The following is a 22,209-nucleotide window of genomic DNA, read 5'->3' on the forward strand; positions in this document are numbered from 1 at the left end:
AAAAAATATATATTTAGTATTTCTTGCGCATTCTTTTAATTTGATTCTAACACTATTTTTGTTTGGTTGTTTCAAAATATTTAACATCGCTCCTTTGATGTGTATAATTTCACAAATATTTAACCAAATGCATTCGAATACAGAAAACATACACATCGAATGCAACACTAATGATTTAATATAATTTCACAATATCTATTTAGTATTTCCTCCTCTTTCTTTTATATGATTCTTTAGCTCAAAGGTTTATATACAAACAACAAACCCTAACCTATTCATATTTGAGTAAGGATTCATACAAAATACAGAACAATAGCAAACCCTAACCTATTCAAACCCTAATAATGTAGCTAAGCAGTGTCAGCAAGATAAAAAGACATGCCATTTTCCTCCAGAATTATCCAATTTTTAATAAATTTAGAAGGGCTCTGGCAACAATGTAATTCATCGAAGCTAGTGAACAAACAATCTTCATACTTTAAAAGAACAACTTGAGATTGAGACCTGAATAAGAACTTGTCTTAAAGACATAGCTCCATTAGCCAGCAGTACTGTCTCAGCTTGTATGTTCTTTAACCACTGCTTAAACAATGAGGATTCAATAGCATTCCTACAAGGAAATAAATATTTCACTCAATCCGAGCCATAGTAAGAAAAGTCTGAACCTTTACATAAAATGCTTCCTCTTTTGAAAGTCTTCCAGAAATCTAACTACAAATTCCATAAACTTAGAAGAAAAGAAAAAAGCAAAAAGAAATAGCAACTGGAGGGACTTCCAAACAGCCATTTTAATTCAAAGCCAAACTTGAAAAAAATGCTTCACCCTTTTCCCGAAATACTCGAAACACTTACTTAACCTCACAACAAATGCCATAGTGATCATGCATAAGTTGAATGCTAAAATGGCACATTAAACATGATCGAAATGTTAAGCAATTAACAAAATCAAACTTCATATATATAATCATGCCCAACTTCATTACAATACTAGATAATCAAAGGTAAAAGTAACATCCTTGCAAACCAAAGAGAAACAAAAAACACTTTCAAACACAAGATAACATAAAACCTACAATTGACATAATTAATTTCCAATATTTTCATAAAGCTTCAACCCTATAAATATGCCCGCTAACATAGCAGTTGAAATAACACTTGCTGCATGTTCATTTGTTACCACTTCTTCACTTTCTTCAACGGTCGAGCTTGAAGATGACTCTTCTTGTGAACAACTTGTTTTTTGAAAATTTTTGAAGGCTTCTAAGGCTTCATCATAATATTGGAAAGCATGAAAGTAGCTACCTTCGACTCCAACAAGCATTTTAACACACTCAGACCAACATTTGTATATACCCGGCTTCTTCCCACAATAAATAACAAACACCATAGATTTGAGTTTTTGTTTACCTTCAACAGATTTTTCATATTCATCGAACGCCGATATGGCCGCACTATGAGACTTGAAAGACTGGAAGATGCTACGCTTAATCCTGATAACCATTGGAGAACATTCCCGGCCTTTTACCCGAAAATACAACATACACTTTTGAAGGACTATTCTTCTTAGAATGCATCCTTAATCTATTAACTAAATGGAGAGGATAAGAGTTTAAATGAAGGATTTTGGTTAAGTAGGTTTTCGGCCAAAAAATGATTTGGTTAAGTAGATTTTCGGCCAAAGAATATTTGGTTAAGTAGGTTTTCGGCCAAGGAATATTTGTTTAAGTAAGTTTTAGTACATATTAGTTTGTTTAAATGTATTTTATGGAAGGCCGTATTATACTATATAATATACGAAATACAAATCAAATACTAAAAATTATACGAAATGCCCAATAAAATACATGTATATAGATTTAATTATGGAGGATTATATGGGTGTATATTAATAAAAAAAAAAGGGCTGTAAATACGTAAAAAAAAATAAAAAAAAAACTTTTTGCATTGAGAAGACAAATAGGTTTTACCTTTTGAGCTCTTCCATGCATTGAGAAGATAAACAATAAATGGTGGGAGAAATAATTAAAAATAAAGTAAAAGGGTATTATGGGTATTGAAAAACGTAATTTACCCTCGTAAAAAGACTAAATTAACCCCATTTGGGTCAATCTGGCCAAATTTAGTTAGGCCAAAAGGATTTTTCCTAAAGATAAAGGAAAAAAAAAGAATATACTTTTTTTTAAAAATATTTGTGGACTTAGCTGATGACTCGGATACTGATGGCTAATATTTCAATACTTGAGCTTATCCTCTTCAACTTAGTGCAATTCTAAAGTCAAGACATTCATTTGAAACCATACGACAAGATAATGTCGAATCTCAGGATAAGGCCTACCTTTACTTCTACAGACACATATATTAAATTCATGAATTATTATCTTAGTCTAGAGTCCTAACACTAACGTTCCATTTTCTTGCCGTGCTACCTACTTAACTTTTCGACACGTGTCGACTTCTCATACGGTACTTTGGTCATTTTACAGGTGTCATTTATTTAGTTGGACTGTGATGAAATTTCTGTGTTATTAGCTGTCATAAAGTCTCAAAAGTAAAAGTGAACTATATCCACACATTATCTTTTTTCTTCTGCATAGTCACATATATAAATGCCTTCCTAGAATACACAAAAAATCCCATGTTTTCTTTTGCATGTGCCTTTAACAGATAGACACCAAAGCTTTAGCCCAACTCACAGATTATTATTATTATCTCAACATTTTTCTTGATCTGCTTCTTCAATTTCAAGAAATTATAAGGCAAACTTAGCTAGCAAACATGATGAAGAATCAAGATCAACATCAGTTATGGATGATAGATGAAGGACATGAATTAGGTAATAATGGTGAGATATACAACAACAACAACAACAGCCACTCACCTTCTTCGTCAGTTTCATCATCCATTGGAGAATCATCAACAATTTCAAATGGATCAACTTGTTCATCTTCATTAGACACAACAGATGATGCATCTTCATCTCCCTCTTCATGTTCACCTAATTCTGATGAAGCTTTATATGACTTATCATCCCTCATGGCACAATTACCTATCAAGTAAGTACTTTCATCGTTCTGCATTATGTGATAGCATTTGACCTAAAAAAAAAAAGCCGCCTGGTGCACTTAGCTCTCGCTATGGACGGAGTTCGGGGAAGGGCCATACCATAAGGTCTATTTTACATCGTCTTTATCTTACCTTGTATTTCTGCAAGAGGCTGTTTCTACGGGTTGATCCCGTGAACCAAGAGTAACTTTACCAGTTATCCCCTTCATGTAATAGTATTTGACTTATTTGACTGAACGCAGAATTTTAAAATGAAAAATTGATTTTTGGCACATACAAACCTTAGTGTCATGTTATATACGGATATATTGAATCATTCATTTTGGAGCAGACTTATAAGAAATAAGTGTCATGTATAATGGAACAGAAGTAGTAACAACAATAGAAAAGAATGTCTTTTGATGAATTACAACTTAAAATGATCAATCTTGTTATCATGAGAAATGAAATTTGATGGTGGAATTCTTATACTTTTCATTTATGAATATTGCAGGAGAGGATTATCAAAGTTTTATCAAGGCAAATCGCAGTCTTTTACATCTTTATCAAGAGTGACAAGTTTAGAGGATCTTGTTAAGAAAGAATCACCTTACAAAAGGAAAATGAAGTCTTGCAAAAGCTATGGAGCTGGATTGGATTCTTACAAGTCATATACTCTTCCAAAGCCAACTATATTGAAGAAAGCCTCAAGATTTTCAGCATCTTGTACTAATGGAAAGGCAAGTTTTATCAGCAGGAGCAGACCCCCTCTAATTCCTCTCCATAGAACCTAGACCCTCCTATCAAAACAAGTGATCAGAAAAGTGAAAAAGAAATAAGAGGAGACTACTATTCAAGAGAGAGAGAGAGAGAGATCTAGTCTAGAGAGTAAGAGATAGATGTGTATACTTCAATTTTGTTTATGTTATTTCAGAAATATATTTTTTGCCCTTGCAGTTCCTTGGAAACTGGAAAAGAATAATGATAACAAACTCTATTGTTGTTTAAGTTTGTTTAATCTTCATTACTCATCATTCCCAGAATGAATCCATATGGTGCCTTCTGATAAATACTGTTTTAGAAGCAAACTCTAATCTTAGTAGGTCTAATTCTATCTAGTCTGCAAAAGATTTATGAATGAGGAATTGTGATCAAGATAATTCTCCATTTAAAGTTAAGATTCATCAATTTCCTACAAGTTACAATTAGTTGCCATTGCACTTGATGCACTACTACTTCACCCCTACAATTTGATCTGAAAGAAGACAAAAGAATATGAAACAACAGAGATGCTGTTTCCACTAAACTAACAAGAAAAAGTCCTACAGCTGAATACTTATTCAAGGGGACATGGCAGCAATTCGACTTGATCGCCTAACTGGGGTTGTCAACACCATCTTCTTGATCTCTTCTCCATCTTTCTCCACCTGCTTTTAGAAACCAAACAGTTAAAGATTGTAGCTTTTATCCAAATATAAGAAAGGACTACATAAGAATTTGAACACTTAAAGGGGGAAAATAGACTAAATGTTTAGCATACCTTTTTCTTGATGATCTTCTTTTCAGCTGTAAAGCTTCCATATGATGCAGAATCTGCTTTAGAGTGATCAACAACATATACTTTGCTGCCTTTAGTGTTGCTGTTCTCTTCTGCTTCAATAGTGTTGTTTTTCCTAACATAACTTCTAAGGGAGCTGCTGCTGACTTCTTCAAGTACCATTTCCTCTAGCAGTTCAACATTTGGAGCACTGATTTGACTAATCTCTTTTGATGCTTCTTTCTTTGGACCAAACAAAGAGGAAGCTGCTGTAATGGATCCAATGGCAGGTGTTCTCTCAAGCTGAGTAAAGTTTCTGAGATTTTCTGAAGGGTCACTCAAAGATGAAACCTTTACAACAGAAGTTTCATTTTTCTCCTCTAAGACATTGAATGTCCCAACTTGAGGAGTTTCAATAGAAGCTCTTACTTTCCTTGAAATATAGATGGTAACCAAAGATGCCACTAAAAGCACTGACAATGCAGAAACTCCAATGACAATAACTGCATTATTCAATCCAGTTTCTTTGATTTCAGCATTGTTCGACTCTAATTCAATGTTAAGATTACTGGTTTCATATTCTGTGTCAATTACTTCAGTTACTTTAAATTCTGTCTCAGTTAATTCTTCATCTACAGAGATTTCCTCCACCTGCTCAACATTGTAAGCAGCTTCTGCTTGCTCAAATTTGTAACTTGACTGAGCAGAAGTACTTGAAATGTCATCAAGCAATGGTTCAACTTCTTCTTCATTCACTTCATTGGAACTAGTAACTTCACCAGCAGCTTTTGACATGATTTCCTCATCTTGGTTAGAGTCCTTCTCAAGAACTTGATCCTTCTGCAGTTGCTCATGAAAATCTTCAACTTCTTCCTCATCTACCTCATTGGAACTAGTAACTTCACCAGCAGCTTTTGACATGGTTTCCTCCTCTTCATCACCATGTACACTTTGATCAGTAACATTAACCACTGTGTTGTCCTGTTCAATACCAATATCTGCACCAGTTTTTTCAATATCAGCATTTTCCACATTCAAGAACCCCACTACAACATCTTCAACAAATTCAACTGCCTTAAGTTCAATACTAGTCCCCCTTTGACTCAACTCCAGAAAACCACTTTGAGAGTACTCTAGCTGCTCCGCAGGTACACTTCCACTCCTATAAGTTTCATGGAAAACAGCTTCAAAGATGTTCTTTCGAATCATGTCGCCGTTTTCAGAACTCACCATAGAGTTTATGGAAGATAAATTTGAGCCTAAAAGGAAGAAAACAACCAATAGAAGCAAAATTTTGAATAGTCCTTTTAGGCCCCATTTTCTTTCCACAACCTCTTCCATTTGTTCCTCATCCTCATCAACACTATTATCCCCATCTTCTTCAGTTTCTACCTCCAAATTACTAGTATGTTTTTCTGGTAGATTTAAGGAATCTTGAACTTGCTCCAATGACTCTTCATTATCATCAGATTCCTGAGAATCACGAGAATCGCCTTGTTTGATTTCTTGATTTGAATCAAGAATGATCCGACGACGTCTATTTGGCTTGTAACGTAGATACTTAGGCCTAGGGCCGAGGTCATTAGTGAGAGGGTCGTAAGGCTTATAGGATGAATCAACAACAAAGTTGTTTTCTTGGTCATTATCAGATTCAGAGGCATAACTGTAGGAATTAGAAATAGGTAATTTTCCAGAACGATGATGAGAAGTTGAATTTAGGGAATTGGTTTTAGACCCAAGATTTGAGGATTTATTCTGAGGATGGTTTTCACAAGAGCTGGAAATTTCATTCCTTTCGGCTAAAATTTTCTTTCTAATTGGAACTGAAGCTTTTGAAGCTGCAGATATGGTAGGTGACATGAAATTTTTAGTCATGGTTTTATGAACAAGCGGCTGGTCATTTTCATTCGTTTCTCTTGACCCTAATAACAGAAATAAAAACACTATCAACAAAACAAGACAATATGAGATAAATACAGCTACTATAAATTCTACGATTTCAAGAATTTCCTAATAACTACATCACAATGAACATACAATGTGGTGATAAAGTGAATCAATCAAAGAAACTATCGCAGAAGAACTTAATTTTAGGGTTTCAAGAATTCAAAATATGGTTGAACTTTGTGTAAATTTGTATGATAAAGGCGTGAGAACATACCAGAAAGCGAACGATCTGGAACAGCAGAAGGCTTATTAGGAGAGCTCAGCGATGGAGTTGCTTTCCGAGGAGTAATACCATCCATTTTTCTTCAAAATTGTTTATGCTTTTCACTCAGAAAAATCAAAAATATCCTAATTTCAGAAAATCACTCTTATCTTGCTTTCTTGAAAAGTTTTGGAATATATGAATAGCGAGGGAGTAAACAAAGACTCAGGTAGAGAAGGGAAATGAAGAAGATGACCGTTAGGAATACGTAGCATACGGATTTTTAAATCTGAATTTCTGAAATATGACCGTTGGGGCATGTGGACTACAGTGAGCGCGGCGAAAATTCACAGGGACCACCACCTGAGGGAATAGCCCAGAGTTTGGGAGTTGGGCTCTCGCAGATTGCAGTCTGGGCCAATATTTTCTTTTGGGCTTCAAGAAAATTTTTTAGAATGATATAAGCAAATGTCCCCTTTTTGAGTAAAAATTGTGTGGGGTAGCTATTTTTTAAAGTGGTATTTACTTTTTATCCAACATTTTCAATGCTTAGCAATAGTAGCCACTAGTCTATTAAAATTAATATGAAAAGACTATGGTACCCTTTCTCTATCTCTTTCATGTCAGGGAGAAGCGACACCCTTTCTTCAGACAGAATGTAATGCATATTACACTATGCAGTATTCACCATCAACGAATCTCACAAAAATCTTTCAAACACTCAAACCATTACAGCTTGCCACCAAAATGTAAAGTGCATAGTATATGATAGAAATTCAGAAAAGTACAGTCCGTAAGGTGTACTCCATGTCTGGGCAAAAAAATGCACTCAAACTGGTCATGCAAACTTCTCTGCAAATTTTGCTACATATGTATATTTTACTTGAAATACACAATTTTGTTAGCTATTGCAAAAACTTATTATTTCTCTTATGAAATGTTTATTATTCGTTGATGGACTTAAAGCTTATGCTATAGAACGTTTGGTTTTCTGCTACGTTATGGATCTTGAACTTACAGTTACAAGTTCAAAAGTTAAGGACACTTGGTCCTGAACTTAGACTAACAAGCGCAAAAGTTAAGGACAATAGGTCCTGAACCTAGACTAACAAGCTCAAAAGTTAAGGACAATAGGTCCTGAACTTAGACTAACAAGCTCAAAAGTTAAGGACACTTGGTCCTGAACTTACAGTTACAAGTTCAAAAATTAAGGACACTTGGTCCTGAACTTAGACTAACAAGCTCAAAAGTCAAGGACAATAGGTCCTGAACTAAGACTTACAAGTTCAAAAGTTAAGGACAAGTAGTCCTTAACTTAGAGTTACAAGCACAGAACTTAAGGACAAGTGGTCCTGAACTTCGAGTTCCAAGTTCAAAAGTTAAGGACATGTAGTCCTGAAGTCTTGAACTTCGAGTTGCAAGTTCAAAAGTTAAGGACATGTAGTCCTGAAGTCGAACTTAGAGTTGCAAGTTCAAAAGTTAAGGACACTTGGTCCTGAACTTTTATGAGCAGAAGGGTGTTTTCGTCCGGGCAGGTAAAGTTTATTAAAGCAGTGGCTAAAGACTAAATACATTTTAAACAGTGGCTTAAAAGTAAATACATCTGTTATTAGTGGCTAACCGTGCACTTCCCCCTCTAGCTATCTCAAGGCTTTTGGGCCTCATTGTTTTGACCCTTGGATTTTAACCAAAAAATACCTTAACAATGAAATTATAAATTCGCCCTTATATGATTCTTACTTTCTCCTCCCATTTTGGTATGGAATTGCCCAAGGTAACAACAACAAAACCTTTTCCAGTTCAATCGTGGGATCCGTGGGCTATTACACAATAAAGGGTCATCATATCATTCTTCTTTGGCTAAGATAGAGTGCAATCACTAATAAAAAGGATCTTTACGCAAATAGCCAACTGAATTCACTATTTATTTTTTCAGCCAATATATATATAAATTATACAATGATTATATATGATTATACACTATTATAAATGAAGTATACGTGGATTATACATGCGCCAGTTATTTTAAGTTTAAGCACCTGGGTTGGCAGATATTTAAGTTAATTACGCATACAAAAATTCAAGTCATAACAAATTAAGGTACCAGATGAAAAACAGAATGACCACATCTTGATCAAATAACTAGACACTAACATATATACTGTACTACACATCGTGATATTTCTTCAAGAAGAAAATTTTGGAAAAAATAGATTGGTTTGTGCATGATCAATATAAGATGAGTGACACTTTGTACAATGTAACTTATGAAGGTCTAGATTAAATTAATTTAACAAGCATTCTAGCATAGTTAAAAGGATAAGTTTTGGAAAGTACTGGTATGCAATAGGGGTCAATGGTTCAGTTCAGCCGATTATTTTATAAAATTTATACCATACCAAATCTTCGGTTATTTATTTTGTATAATCAAATTAAACTTTTAAAAACCGTCCCAATTATCTCGGTCTCCCTTCGGTATTGGTACGGTTCGGTTAATTTTTCGGTATCTTTTTTAAAATATCATGCAAGAGTCGCTTGTCCAAGTTAGAATGCAATAATGTGTACTTGCATAGGATTTGGCAAAACTCTCTAGACATTTTTACTATTTTAAAAGTGATAATCAAAGGAACATGAAAGATGTCCAAAATAGAGATTCATCCCACTATTATATGGTAGCGTAAAACAAATTAAGTAAAGATAAGAGAAATATAAATCATACGAGTGGGAAGATACTAATCAAGTTGGGACTCAAGAATATAATTTATTAGTAAAATATTAGTATCCAACAAGAGAAATCTAAATCATATGAGAGGAAAGATACCCAATACCTTATGGCTTGTCACTGAAGATCGCTGGAATACCTAGTGGCTTGCTACTCAAGATGTTAGAACTAATTTTGGTTCCGATATGAGTAGTAAAATAGGTTTGAAAGTTGGGATTTCAGATATTAATCCCAAGACCCAAGAAAAAAAACTTAATGCTTTGTTAGTTTAAACTTAATTAGTACATAAAATATATATTTTTCGTATATAAATTTATATTAAACTAAACCTAATAATTGGCTCGATACGGTTCAGTTCGATAGGTTTAGTCGGTTTTTAACTCAAATAGTCGTCTACCTAATCTATTAAACTAAAAATAGCCGGTAGATGCATAATATTTGCATAATTCATATATAATATATGTATACCTATGTATAATCAATGTATATCGGCTAGAAAATATAAACATTGAATTAGGCCGGCTATTTGTGTAACAATCCCAATATCAATCTCGGCGTTCATCTAATAGGCCTTTTACGCATCTCTTTCTATGAGAAAAATCCAAATGTGGGCCTTTACCATGTACTATACACCAGCAGGAAAATGCTGGGAGAATTGCATCTATACCCGCTTTTTGGGTCACGTTTTAACTTATACCCGCTTTGCAAAAAAAAATTGCAAGCGTACCCACTTTTCGCGTAAACTTCAGGCATACGGGCCTGAAGTAGCAAAGGCAATCACGCAAACTTCAGCATTTTAGTAGATGGGCCTGAAGTTGTTTGTAATTGCTGAACTTAAACAATCTACTAGCTGAAGTTTTGTTCTCTTTTTGTTGAACTTCAGCATGTTTTAGCTGAAGTTTTGTCATGGATTCAATAGTTTTGTCGTAAAAGCTTTTTCAAAAACTTTAGCAGAAGATGCTGAAGTTATTTAGTTCATTTGTAAAAATTTTAACACTAAATAAGCTAAAGTTTTGTCCCGGATTCATTAGTTTTGTCATAAAACTTTTTTAAAAAACTTCAGCAAAAGATGCTGAAGTTATTTAGTTCATTTGTAAAAAATTCAGCACTATATAAGCTGAAGTTTTTGTCCTACAGTCGTACTAGCTGAAGTTTTGTTCTCTAGTTGCTGAACTTCAACATGTTTTAGCTGAAGTTTTTCGCGTAATTGGCTGAAGTTTTTATTTGTAATTGCTGAACTTAAGCATTCTACTAGCTGAAGTTTTGTTCTATATTTGCTGAACTTCAGCATGTTTTAGCTGAAGTTTTCCCTGTATCTAGACATAAGTCCCAACTCCCAACTATAATCTAATGTAAAGATGCGCAACAGGTCTTCTTCCTCCTATCTCCCTAACAATCTGAACACCTATTGCATACAAAACTATGAATTTAGGGATAGAAATTTAAATTCTGCAGTAGCTTTAACAATGTTAGCTTTTTGCTTCCTCGACAGTGAACTTCTTTAGATGATCAATTTAGTTACTAGAGCAAATCAGCAGTAAAATATACTACAAATTACAAAAAATGAAGAGTAGAATAAAGAGTAGAAAAGAAAGGAGGAAGAAAGGAGCGCACAGGTAGCGGGAAGAAGGAAGCGCTTGAAGTTATAAAAATTAGGGTATAGATTAAATAATTTTAAAAATATAGGTATAAGTTAAAGGGGGCGACCAAATAAGACGCCCTGTGCAATTTTTACGAAAATGCTAGCTAACCCTATTTTATCACGTAAAAGTAACAAATGAAAAACGAAAGGGAGAATTACGCATTACTTACCTTTCACAGAGACTTCGACTTGAACACATACCTTCCCCTTGTGGATATAGATGACACAAACCTCTATTTTTTTGAATATTGTGTATTCTACAAATAGACAGATTTGCCATCATGCTCTAAATCAATTTATACTTTTGCGTATAGAAAAATTTAGTTTTATATTTTATCATATCATAAATCTAATTCCATCATTCTATCATCCCCATTAAACTTCATTAAATAAAAGGAAAAGTATAGTATACAAGTGGCACATAATTATTGCGATGAATCATGCCTTTCAATATTTTAGGTTGTTGCTGACTGTGACAAGCAATGTCTTAAACGAAATGGACAGCTTTTATATTCATCGGATACACATATTCTACCTACTTATTTTGTCAATAGTACTTGGCACAATTGTTATGAATTATAACTGCACTTGTCATTTCTTCACCCAATTGAGATTACACAAAGAAAACACAAAAAAGGAGATTGGGGTGTAGAACATTTCAAGAGTAAAAACCAAATACATACCCTAATAAAAATCAGGATTGTTAAATTACTTGACATTAATTCCAATCCTGATATTGAAACAGAAACCCTAATAATGTTCTTCAACCAATGTAGTACATTGGATCCGGCAATTTGAAAGTGCGGTCACCAACAAAATCACCAAGTAAATCACTCCATTGGTCTCCTATATTGCCAACAATTCTGTATCCAGCTTTCACCAACTCTGCCCTTTTACCTGACTTGTACATTACCGATGATCCTGTATCATTTACTCCCCTGCACCCAAATATTCATATCATATCAATCACTATAACCCTAAAATGCTCAATTTTAGCTAGCGTTTGGCTATAGATCTTATTATTTTGAGAAATCTGATTTGGGTGAAATTTGGTTTGAAAATAAAAATGTGTTTGGACATACATTTTTAAAATATATTTTCCAACTTTATTTTGAAAAAACATGTATATAATTCCCAAGTTTTGGGATTTTGGCCCAAAATAGCTCAATAGCTGATTTTGGGATTTGAAATTTGAGATTTGAGATTTGGCCAATATATGGGCAAAATTTATGGCCAAACATGAGTTTTGAAATAAATCCCAAATTTATTTTGGCAAAACTCATGGCCAAACGGACCTAAAGATAGTCAATTATAATATTCTTACTTCAAGATGAGCTTCACCCAAGAATGGTAGCCAACTTTTTTTAGGTTAGCAATCCTGACTTGTTTGAATTCTTCTTTTGTTCCAGTGATAAAGACTGGTTTAATACCCATAGCCAACAATGTTCTGTACAGAAACAGAGCGCCTGGTACTGCTGGTGCTTTTCCTTCTCTCGTCCACTCGTCAAACTTCGTCCCGTTGAATTTTGTTGCCCTGATAACAATTAAAAGTACACTTTATTAGTCAAGAACTTGAGTTTTACATTTTTCATCACTGAATCTATTGCACATTTGTAATTATGGGTTCAGAACATGGTATTTGTTGAAATTTTACGCACTATATCTAGGTACAGAAGTTGTATTTCCTAAAAACTTACCCAAAGGCGACATCAGAACGAGCATAATAAGGAAGGTTAGAGAGAGTAGTTTCATCAATATCAAAGACCCAAACATCCTTGCCATCTTTGGCAATTTTGAGGGTCTTAGCATACTGGATAGCCGCGACGACCACAGCGTTGCAGTCGTCCCGGTACTGCTTGCCAAGCATGTAGTGCCCCACGTAGCTTTCGCATTGTAGGGGCACTAATTTCCAGTTTTGGATGTTGTTGGTTTCAACTGCCAAACGCCAGCTCAGGCAGTTGATTTGAGGAATGTGGCGGCCGGCGGAACCAGCCGTCGGCCGCAGAGGGTGGATTTGGTTGGGAATAGACTCTGCGTGGGACGCTCTGGCAGCTATCGCTGCCATGGAAATAAGGAGGAAGAAGAAAAATGCCCTCATGTTTTTGGTATGTTTGTTACTCTTTAGAAAGTAAGAGGTACTAACATTGTTGTGTGATTGGTCCTTTATATAAAGTTTGAACGCCTTTTTACTGACCTTTCATCTCATGACATGTTAGTGAATTACATTTCTAGCATTTCTTCCGCGTGCTATCCCTCCATATTTTTTACTCTTTTCATTTTTAGTTTCCTAGTATATTATTGTGACCGGCATTTCAAAAAAATAAGGGGTCGATTTGATATACATATTAATTATTTGAAGATTATAATATAAATTTTTTATATATATATATGGGATTAATATAAAGAGATTTTTATGCGACGATTAATTATAAAATATATTTTAGTAACAACAACAACAATGACCCAGTAAAATCTCACTAGTGGGGTTTGGGGAGGATAGTGCGTGCACAGACATTACCCCTATCTGGAAGGGGTAGAGACGTTTCCAAAAGACCCTCGGCTCAAGAGAAAATATTTTAGTTACTTATACTTGATCTCACAATACTAATATACGTATTTTTAATTTACATTTTATTTTGTATAAAACAATAAATAGATTCTCATATAACTTAACATACGTGTTATTTAATATCATCTGCCAAATGTTACATTAGTCATGTGATAATCTTTTTCTTTTCTTATCAGAACAATCAAACTGTATTATCTTGCGAAATTTTAAACCACCAATCGAACAACCCCTAAACGAGAAGTTCATTATATGAGCTAGGGTCAAAAGTCAAAACATCCAAATTTTAATATGAAATGAGGCATCATCTTGTTGTTTTTTATTTACATACATAAAATTAAAATGATTGTAAAGAATAAAATATTAAATTCTTTAAATGAGGCCTGACTTCACAGTTTGTATCACATTGAATATGACTTCACAGTTTGTAACACAAGTATCAACATTTAGAGAATATAAGATACTTAAAATTACAGGTTATTATAATTTAAAAATAAATACATGACTTGGTGGCTGTGCTATCCGTATTGGTCAAAATCTGACCACAACGGTCAGGCTGACCAACGTCCCGTTCAAATGGCGAGGCAGCGAGGAACGACATGGTCTATTTCATATCATGCCCTCGCGACTTCCGTCGAAGCGAGAAGGAACAACCTTCAGAGAACGACCGAAGCAGACAAGGTATGGAAAAGCGTCGGATCAAGTACATAGCAGGAAGTCCATGACTGTATATATAGCAGGGTAAAAACCTCCCAAGGAGGGCGGCAGAATTTTAGCCTCTCTTCTTCTCCCCATCTTTCTCTCCTCTGTAATCTTGATAAATGAAAAGAAGAATAAAACAACCTCCAAGAAAATATGTAGTATGTTCTCCTCCATCGGTTAATGGGAGCTTTCAATAAGATTGGTTATCTTCACCTCATCTTATATACTATATATTCTTCCAATTAGTTTATTGATCTCGAATTTATTATGTCTGACTAAGATTTACCCCATCATTTTCTTTGATTGATTTATTCAAAAAGATTACAATATCTTTTGAGTCAAATAATTTGGCGCCGTCTGTGGGGATTTCTTAGTAAAATTTCCTAGTCTCTTCCAAATCAAAGACAAGGAACACGATTACCCACCAAAAAGAGCGCTAAGGCAAAGCCCTACCCAAGCGTAGCAAAGGCGCAACATAGAAATGGGAAGTGAGCTGAATACAGTCACCAAATGTAGGAATGGCCCCATCAACCATCGAAATGCCAGACAAAACGAGGAACGTCATAAAGCTACTCTCATTCACCTATCCATCGGATGGGGGTAAGGAAAATATCAATTTAACTTACCTTTTGCTCTCTGCTCAAGTAGGAACACAAGCGCCGCGCGGGCGAGCGAGCAAAGAAACATCTCAATCAGAGAATAGGAAACTACTACAAGGCAACCGAAACATCGCCCGCCGATGGTATCTCCGGGCCGAAAGGCAGGAGTCAGACAAGGAAACTCCAATATGTGCACAAATCGAACATAAGCGAAACAACAACATTTCGTACTCTCCGATATTACACTCTTCGATGCAAACAATATCTAGCGAACTGGGACTCCCCCAGAGGATGCCCGATTCTCCAAAAACTGGGACTGACGATGGCTAACATTTCGATAAGTTCGAAATAGCACCCTTTAAGGCCAAGGGCCTTCGCCAAAGAGAAAAGTTCGACCACGATCGAACGACGACGGGTTAAAATTTTGATAAGTTCGAAATAACACCTTTTTAAGGCCAAGGGCCTTCGCCAAAGAGAAGAGTTTGACCTCGATCGAACGACGACGGGTTAACATTTCAATAAGTTCGAAATAACACCTTTTTAAGGCAAAGGGCCTTCGCCAAAAAGAAGAGTTCGACCTCGATCGAACGACGACGGGTTAACATTTCGATAAGTTCGAAATAACACCTTTTTAAGGCCAAGGGCCTTCGCCAAAAAAAAGAGTTCGACCTCGATCGAACGACGACGGGTTAACATTTCGATAAGTTCGAAATAACACCATTTAAGGCCAAGGGCCTTCGCCAAAGAGAAGAGTTTGACCTCGATCGAACGACGACGGTTTAACATTTCGATAAGTTCGAAATAACACCTTTTGAAGGCCAAGGGCCTTCGCCAAAAAAAAGAGTTCGACCTCGATCGAACGACGACGGGTTAACATTTTGATAAGTTCGAAATAACACACTTTAAGGCCAAGGGCCTTTGCCAAAAAGAAGAGTTTGACCTCGATCGAACGACGAAGAATTAACATTCCGATAAGTTCGAAATAACACCCTTTAAGGCCAAGGGCCTTCGCCAAAAAGAAGAGTTCGACCTCGATCGAACGAAGACGGGTTAACATTTCGTTAAGTTCGAAATAACGCCCTTTAAGGCTAGGGCCTTCGCCAAAAAGAAGAGTTCGACCTCGATCGAACGACGACGGGTTAACATTTCGATAAGTTCGAAATAACGCCCTTTTAGGCCAAGGGCCTTCGCCAAAAAGAAGAATTCAAACTTGATCGAATAACGATGGGTTGATATTTCAACAAAAGTTCGAAATCACTCCCTTAAGGCCACGAGCCATCGCCAGAGAGAAAGTTCGAAATATTCCTAAGGCGAAGGGCCATCGGGAAAAAAAAAGACTGGGACTCGCCGTGCGGGAGTTTATCTCGCGCCGAAGTCATGAAAAACAAAAATGAGGATAAAGTACAAGGCAAATAACAGCGAAAAATTCTTCTTTATACAAAGCCACCGCGTAAACGGTTGCAAACTACATACGGCCAAGTCAACAATAAAAAAGAAAAGAAGAAAAGAACAACGACAACCGACAAAGAACATAAAAAAAAACAAACAGAAAACAGAACAAGATGACTACCTCTTTACTCGGCGTCATCATCGCCGCCCTCTTCACCATCACCTCCAGGAAATTCTCCTTCGGCGTCCGCGCCCTCATCATCTTCCGGCGTCGCCGCGTCATACCCACAATTGATGCGAGCCTCCCGCGCCTTCACCCGTGCTTCTTCATATGCGGCCTCTGTCACATTGCCCGCCTCCCACAAACTCTTATATATATCCCGCTGGGCTTCGGCGTGAACCCAAAGCTCGTGCAAGTGGCGGGGAACAACGGCAGTGGAAGATTCAATTTGAGCCAACAGTCGCTCCTTTTCGGCCTCCAGAGCTGTGACCCAATCTCCCAGAGCCGATGCCTCCCGGTCGATTTCACTAATGCATTCCTCAAGCCTCGCCTCCATTAGTGTGGCCGTCGCCCTTTCCAATTCCTGATCGGACTGGAAGATGCGGATGGTGTTCTCCAGGGCCGCGGCCCTCGCCGAAGCTGCGGACCAAGCACTCTCGATGCTCTCCAACCCGGAAACCTTACTTTCCAACTCGGCCAATTTCCCCATCCACTCCACGCTCAGCGCCTCGACCTTGTTCAGATTCTGATCCATCTCCGGATGCATCGACCTCAACTTCTCCTGAAGATACTCACACTCTGCAGCAACCCCTTTTCCCAACTCGAGCTCCTCGTCCTTTGCACGAAGCTGCTCCTCGAGCGCACTCTTGATGCGAATAGCCTGCATCAATTCCTGGTCCCTCTTCTCCAACTCCTCACCGAGAGACCAATCACCAGGGTTCGCCTTGAGCCGCTCATTCATCTCACGGCACTTGTTGCGATAGCGCCGATACTTCTCCAGCATCTTCAAGAAAATCTTTCCCCAAATGTTGGCCCTGCGAATACTCTCCACCTCCACCATATACGTCTGAAAAATGAGAAGACAGGTTAGAACCCTATCATCAAGAAAAAAGATAGAAAAGCAAAAGAGATAATGTAACGTACTCTTAAGCCCATAGCGGCCACCTCGTCCATCAAGTCAGCATCGAGAACGTTCCGAAGGGCCGCATTCTCGGCTGCCGAGCATAAAATGTCGAACTGCGGCACCAATTCCTCCGTGTCCCCCAGGAGATTGACATCCGAAGGAATCTCAAGAAAATATTTCGGGCCTCCCGCATGAACTACCGAGTGGGTAATGCCCTCCTCAAACATCCTAACATCATCAGGGTCGAGGTCTGACTCGGATTCGTAGTCGTCGACCACAACGCCCTTTCCTCTTTCAGCAGTTGAAGAGGAAGCACGACCAAGTACGGAGGACGAGGTTATGTCCGAAACCACAACGGCAGCCCCAGAAATCTGACCCTCCATCATGGCAGGTTGTTGATCAACGACAATGGCAGGAACCTCTGATTCAGCAGATGTGACGGCTGGCTCCGACTCTACGGTGGGAGCCGTATCAACCCCCACCCCAGATCCCGTCGAAGGGGATTCGTCCAGATGAATCATAGTTTGGGGCTCTGCCTTGAACTCCACTCGCCACCTTTTGGACGGCCCCTCTTCTTCCTCGGCATGGGGAGATTCACCCGTCAGACGAGCGACACGAGTCGGGACCTCAGTCTGAGAAGTAGCCTCCGCAGGAATAACCACTGTCGCAGCCTCTCGACGAAGGTCGAGTAGTGGATAATGTGGTAGGGCGAGTAGACGAGGCTAGTTTCCGAAAAGCTAATGGATGAGCCCTCACTCTCCGCACTCTCCCTGACATCGATAAACAGCACATGAGAAGCTAAGTTAAAAAAAAAGGGAGAGAAACAACAAACAGAAATGACTCATCAGTAAGAGGCTTGCGCCCGTACTTGTCATAAAAGGCTGACCACGTGCGAACCCCCACCGTATGAGGAAAGATAGCACTCACCCACTCTCGGATACCTTTGACAGGTGGAAGAGGTAGTCTCGCAGCTGCGAAAAATGGGATTGTTTAGTATTACAACGGGAAGTGGTCGGGCATCCCTTCGACTAAAAATAAAACAACATAGAAACTTACGCACAAAGTTCCACTTCTCAGGGAACCCCGTTGGATCCGCCACAAGGTGCTTGGTCCGCACATAGAAGTAATTCTCATAGAAACGGCGGTTAGCCGTGTCGTCCATCTTCACCACTAGACTCCACGACCCCCGAGGGCGCATGTGGATCATCGTGCCGCGAATAAGCTGAGGGGCGAAGATGTTGAGCATGTGCCCAAAGTGACCTCACGACCGGCAAGCTCCGCGAACTCGAGTAACATAAGAAACAGCTGTACAGATATGGCGAGAGTTGAGCAGGGCATACCTCGTAAAAGCGAAAGAAGTCCACCACTACGAGAGGGAGAGGAAGTGTGTACCCAATAAGGAAGGGGTAGGCGTAGAACACGCAGTACCCGGGGCGGTCAAAATGGACGATGTTGTCCCCTACCGCCCGCATTTCGACATAACGGGGAATTCCCCACCTGGCTTTCAAATCTGCAATATCCTCCTCCTTTATAACAGAGTGGACAGGTTCCGGCTCCTCCCTGGCGCGATTGCTGAAGTCAGTCCGCGCTTTTCCAGGACGAGGCAAGATCTCGGCTACTGACGGGACCTCCTTATCTTCCACCACTTTTGCTCCTCCGGTGGCCGGAGCATCATTTTCCAGCGCCGGAATTGGGACAGGGAGATCAACACGAGAAGAATTACCAGCCACTGTGCTAATTTGGCAAATAAAAGAGGCGATGAGAAGGAGGGATGGAAGTTTTCGGCTCACAAGGAACAAGTAAAGCTTGAAGTATCAGGAAGAAAGTATACTTGCAAAAAATCTTTCAAGCAAAAGGCAAGGGAATGTGCCAATCGAATGATGTATCCCTTCTATTTATAAGAGACACGAATCTGCCAAGCATGAAACCCAAGAGTCGCCAATCAAACCCGGTGACACACGAAACGTTTCAGATCTCTAAGAACGCGTGTCATAATGGCGGCAACCACGAAATAACGTTTCAGCTCAAATGACGTTTTGGTTCCAAAACAGTCGCAACGGTCCAAGAATATCGAAAGAGTGTCGTCGTTTCTTCCGAACCTAAGAGGCATAACTAAGGAGTGAGTAGTCAGATTTCTCTCGGGTTGATAACGATCATAATCCGTCTGCCGAGCTCGACAGGGGATGACCCCGACAGACGGAAGGACTAACTGTATTGGTCAAAATCTGACCACAACGGTCAGGCTGACCAACGTCCCGTTCAAATGGTGAGGCAGCAAGGAACGACATGGTCTATTCCATATCCCGCCCTTGCGACTTCCGTCAAAGCGAGAAGGAACAACCTTCAGAGAACGACCGAGGCAGACGAGGTTTGGAAAAGCGTCGGATCAAGTACATAGCAGGAGGTCCATGACTGTATATATAGTAGGGTAAAAACCTCCCAAGGGGGGCGGCAGATTTTTAGCCCCTCTTCTTCTCCCCATTTTTCTCTCCTCTATAATCTTGATAAATGAAAAGAAGAATAAAACAACCTCCAAGAAAATATGTAGTATGTTCTCCTCCATTGGTTAATGGGAGCTTTCAATAAGATTGGTTATCTTCACCTCATCTTATATACTGTTCTTCCAATTAGTTTATGATCTGAAAATTATTATGTCTGACTAAGATATACCCCATCATTTTTTTTTGATTGATTTATTCAAAAAGATTACAATATCTTTTGAGTCAAACACTATCCTTAAAGTGTATTAAATTATTGACGTTCAAGTACAAAAGTTTGCAGTATTTTATGTGAATTCACGTGAGGCCTATAGTCAAACAGAGTAAAGACTGGATCATTTTCCGTATTTTATCTGTCGCTATTTACATCTTTTTATAAAAGGTAGGTTAAAGACAAGGTTATTTTCTTTTTCCTCTTTACTTTTCCTGTAAAACAAATAAGGGAAAAGGGATTTTGTATTCGTTGTTTTGATGCAAGTATGCGAGGAAATGTTTTCCACGTTAAAACTATGTTTACAAATGTATGGGTCAGAATCCGACCCCACGATAATTAACGAAGCTAATCCCGTCTTAAGCTAATTCATGATTAATTAGTGGTACGGCCACTCAGGATTAACGATATTCAACCCTCATCTGATTCGATCAACAAGGCCACGGCCCATCCGTCATCATGAAGGCAAAACCCCAACGTGGTCACGGCCACTTATTGCCAGCTCACGAAGCTCACGGCTATAAATACCAAGAGAGGGAACCATATTAAAAGGGGGGGGGGGGGCTTCTTCTTGGTCACTATCCAAAAAGAAGAGAAAAAACACAATGATACCCATATTATGAGAGAGTAGAACACCATTGTAGGGCTCTGAACCTCTCCATGGAGAGTCAGGCCAAATCCACATTATCAATAAAGGATTTTAATGTTTCTCCTTTTAACTCTGAGTACTTATTTTCGTTCCCTTCATTTGGTCCAATGGATTATTACGTTTTGCTATAATTTTCCCGTGATTTAATTATGTTGTTTTATACTCATAAGGTATGTGATAACTTTTGAGCAAACAATTTGGCGCCGTCTGTGGGAATTTCCTAGCAAAATCACGTAGTTCTTCCCTGGACCAAAAAGGAAGAAACGCTAGAAAAGGAAAACAAAAGCAACCCAGCTCAATAAGCCAAAGCGGCATGTCGGACAAGGGGAACTCGAAGATCTCAAATCAAGATCCAAGCCCTCTCTCTCTCTGATCTCGGATAGTGCAAAGAAGAAGAAGAAGCCCCTCCTAAGGGAAGATCTCTGTAAGGCATCTCCCGCATCCCTGATACGAGCTCCGGCCAGAAACCGGCACGGAGATATCTCGAGCCGAGAGTCGCCTCAAGACAGCCTATATACCCTGGTTGAGAAGACAACGGGTAAGCCGCTCAAGGTCTCGAATCAAAACCGAGCTTCAGCACTCAATACCCACAATATTGGACTCAGGCCATGAGCCTTCGCCATCAAAATCAACTAAGTTCAACAACACTTGAACTGGGACTCAGGCCATGAGCCCTCGCCATCAAAATCAACTAAGTTCAACAACAGTTGAACTGGGACTCAGGCCATGAGCCTTCGCCATCAAAATCGACTAAGTTCAACTACGGTTGAACCAAGACTCAGGCTATGCGCCTTCGCCATTAAATCAAGGCTATGCGCCTTCGCCAGTAAGTTCAACTACGGTTGAACCAAGACTCAGGCTATGCGCTTTCGCCATTGAATCAAGGCTACGCGCCTTCGCCACTAAGTTCAACAACAGTTGAACTGGGACTCAGGCCATGAGCCTTCGCCATCAAAATTGACAGAGTTCAACAACAGTTGAACTGGGACTCAGGCCATGAGCCTTCGCCATCAAGATCGACAAAGTTCAACAACAGTTGAACCAAGACTCAGGCTATGCGCCTTCGCCATTAAATCAAGGCTATGCGCCTTCGCCAGTAAGTTCAACTACGGTTGAACCAAGACTCAGGCTATGCGCCTTCGCCATTGAATCAAGGCTACGCGCCTTCGCCACTAAGTTCAACAACAGTTGAACTGGGACTCAGGCCATGAGCCTTCGCCATCAAAATTGACAGAGTTCAACAACAGTTGAACTGGGACTCAGGCCATGAGCCTTCGCCATCAAAATTGACAAAGTTCAACAACAGTTGAACTGGGACTCAGGCTATGCGCCTTCGCCATTAAATCAAGGCTATGCGCCTTCGCCAGTAAGTTCAACTA

At 38.7% G+C, this 22,209-nt stretch overlaps 3 protein-coding genes across 4 annotated transcripts; 1 reads left to right on the forward strand and 2 right to left on the reverse strand.

Moving 5' to 3' along the window:
• Window positions 2,614-4,053, forward strand: LOC109223622. Its single transcript, XM_019388003.1, has 2 exons — window positions 2,614-3,053; window positions 3,557-4,053. The coding sequence occupies exons 1-2, from the start codon at window positions 2,776-2,778 to the stop codon at window positions 3,834-3,836; spliced, it is 558 nt and encodes a 185-aa protein (XP_019243548.1). The 5' UTR covers window positions 2,614-2,775; the 3' UTR covers window positions 3,837-4,053.
• Window positions 4,188-7,116, reverse strand: LOC109223621. 2 transcript variants are annotated; one of them, XM_019388000.1, is made up of 3 exons: window positions 6,741-7,116; window positions 4,583-6,501; window positions 4,188-4,472 (listed from the first exon to the last, which is right to left on the reverse strand). In XM_019388000.1, the coding sequence occupies exons 1-3, from the start codon at window positions 6,823-6,825 to the stop codon at window positions 4,383-4,385; spliced, it is 2,094 nt and encodes a 697-aa protein (XP_019243545.1). In that variant the 5' UTR covers window positions 6,826-7,116; the 3' UTR covers window positions 4,188-4,382. The 2 variants fall into 2 exon arrangements, with proteins under 2 accessions (XP_019243545.1, XP_019243546.1); XM_019388001.1 differs by having other exon boundaries at window positions 4,188-4,469; window positions 6,741-7,114.
• LOC109223623 (acid phosphatase 1-like) lies at window positions 11,580-13,238 on the reverse strand. Its single transcript, XM_019388004.1, has 3 exons — window positions 12,790-13,238; window positions 12,417-12,626; window positions 11,580-12,030 (listed from the first exon to the last, which is right to left on the reverse strand). Exons 1-3 carry the CDS (start codon window positions 13,188-13,190, stop codon window positions 11,856-11,858), a joined length of 786 nt encoding a protein of 261 aa, XP_019243549.1. The 5' UTR covers window positions 13,191-13,238; the 3' UTR covers window positions 11,580-11,855.

The sequence above is a fragment of the Nicotiana attenuata genome, chromosome 3 (genome assembly GCF_001879085.1).
Source record: "Nicotiana attenuata strain UT chromosome 3, NIATTr2, whole genome shotgun sequence".
NCBI classification, from domain to species: domain Eukaryota; kingdom Viridiplantae; phylum Streptophyta; class Magnoliopsida; order Solanales; family Solanaceae; genus Nicotiana; species Nicotiana attenuata.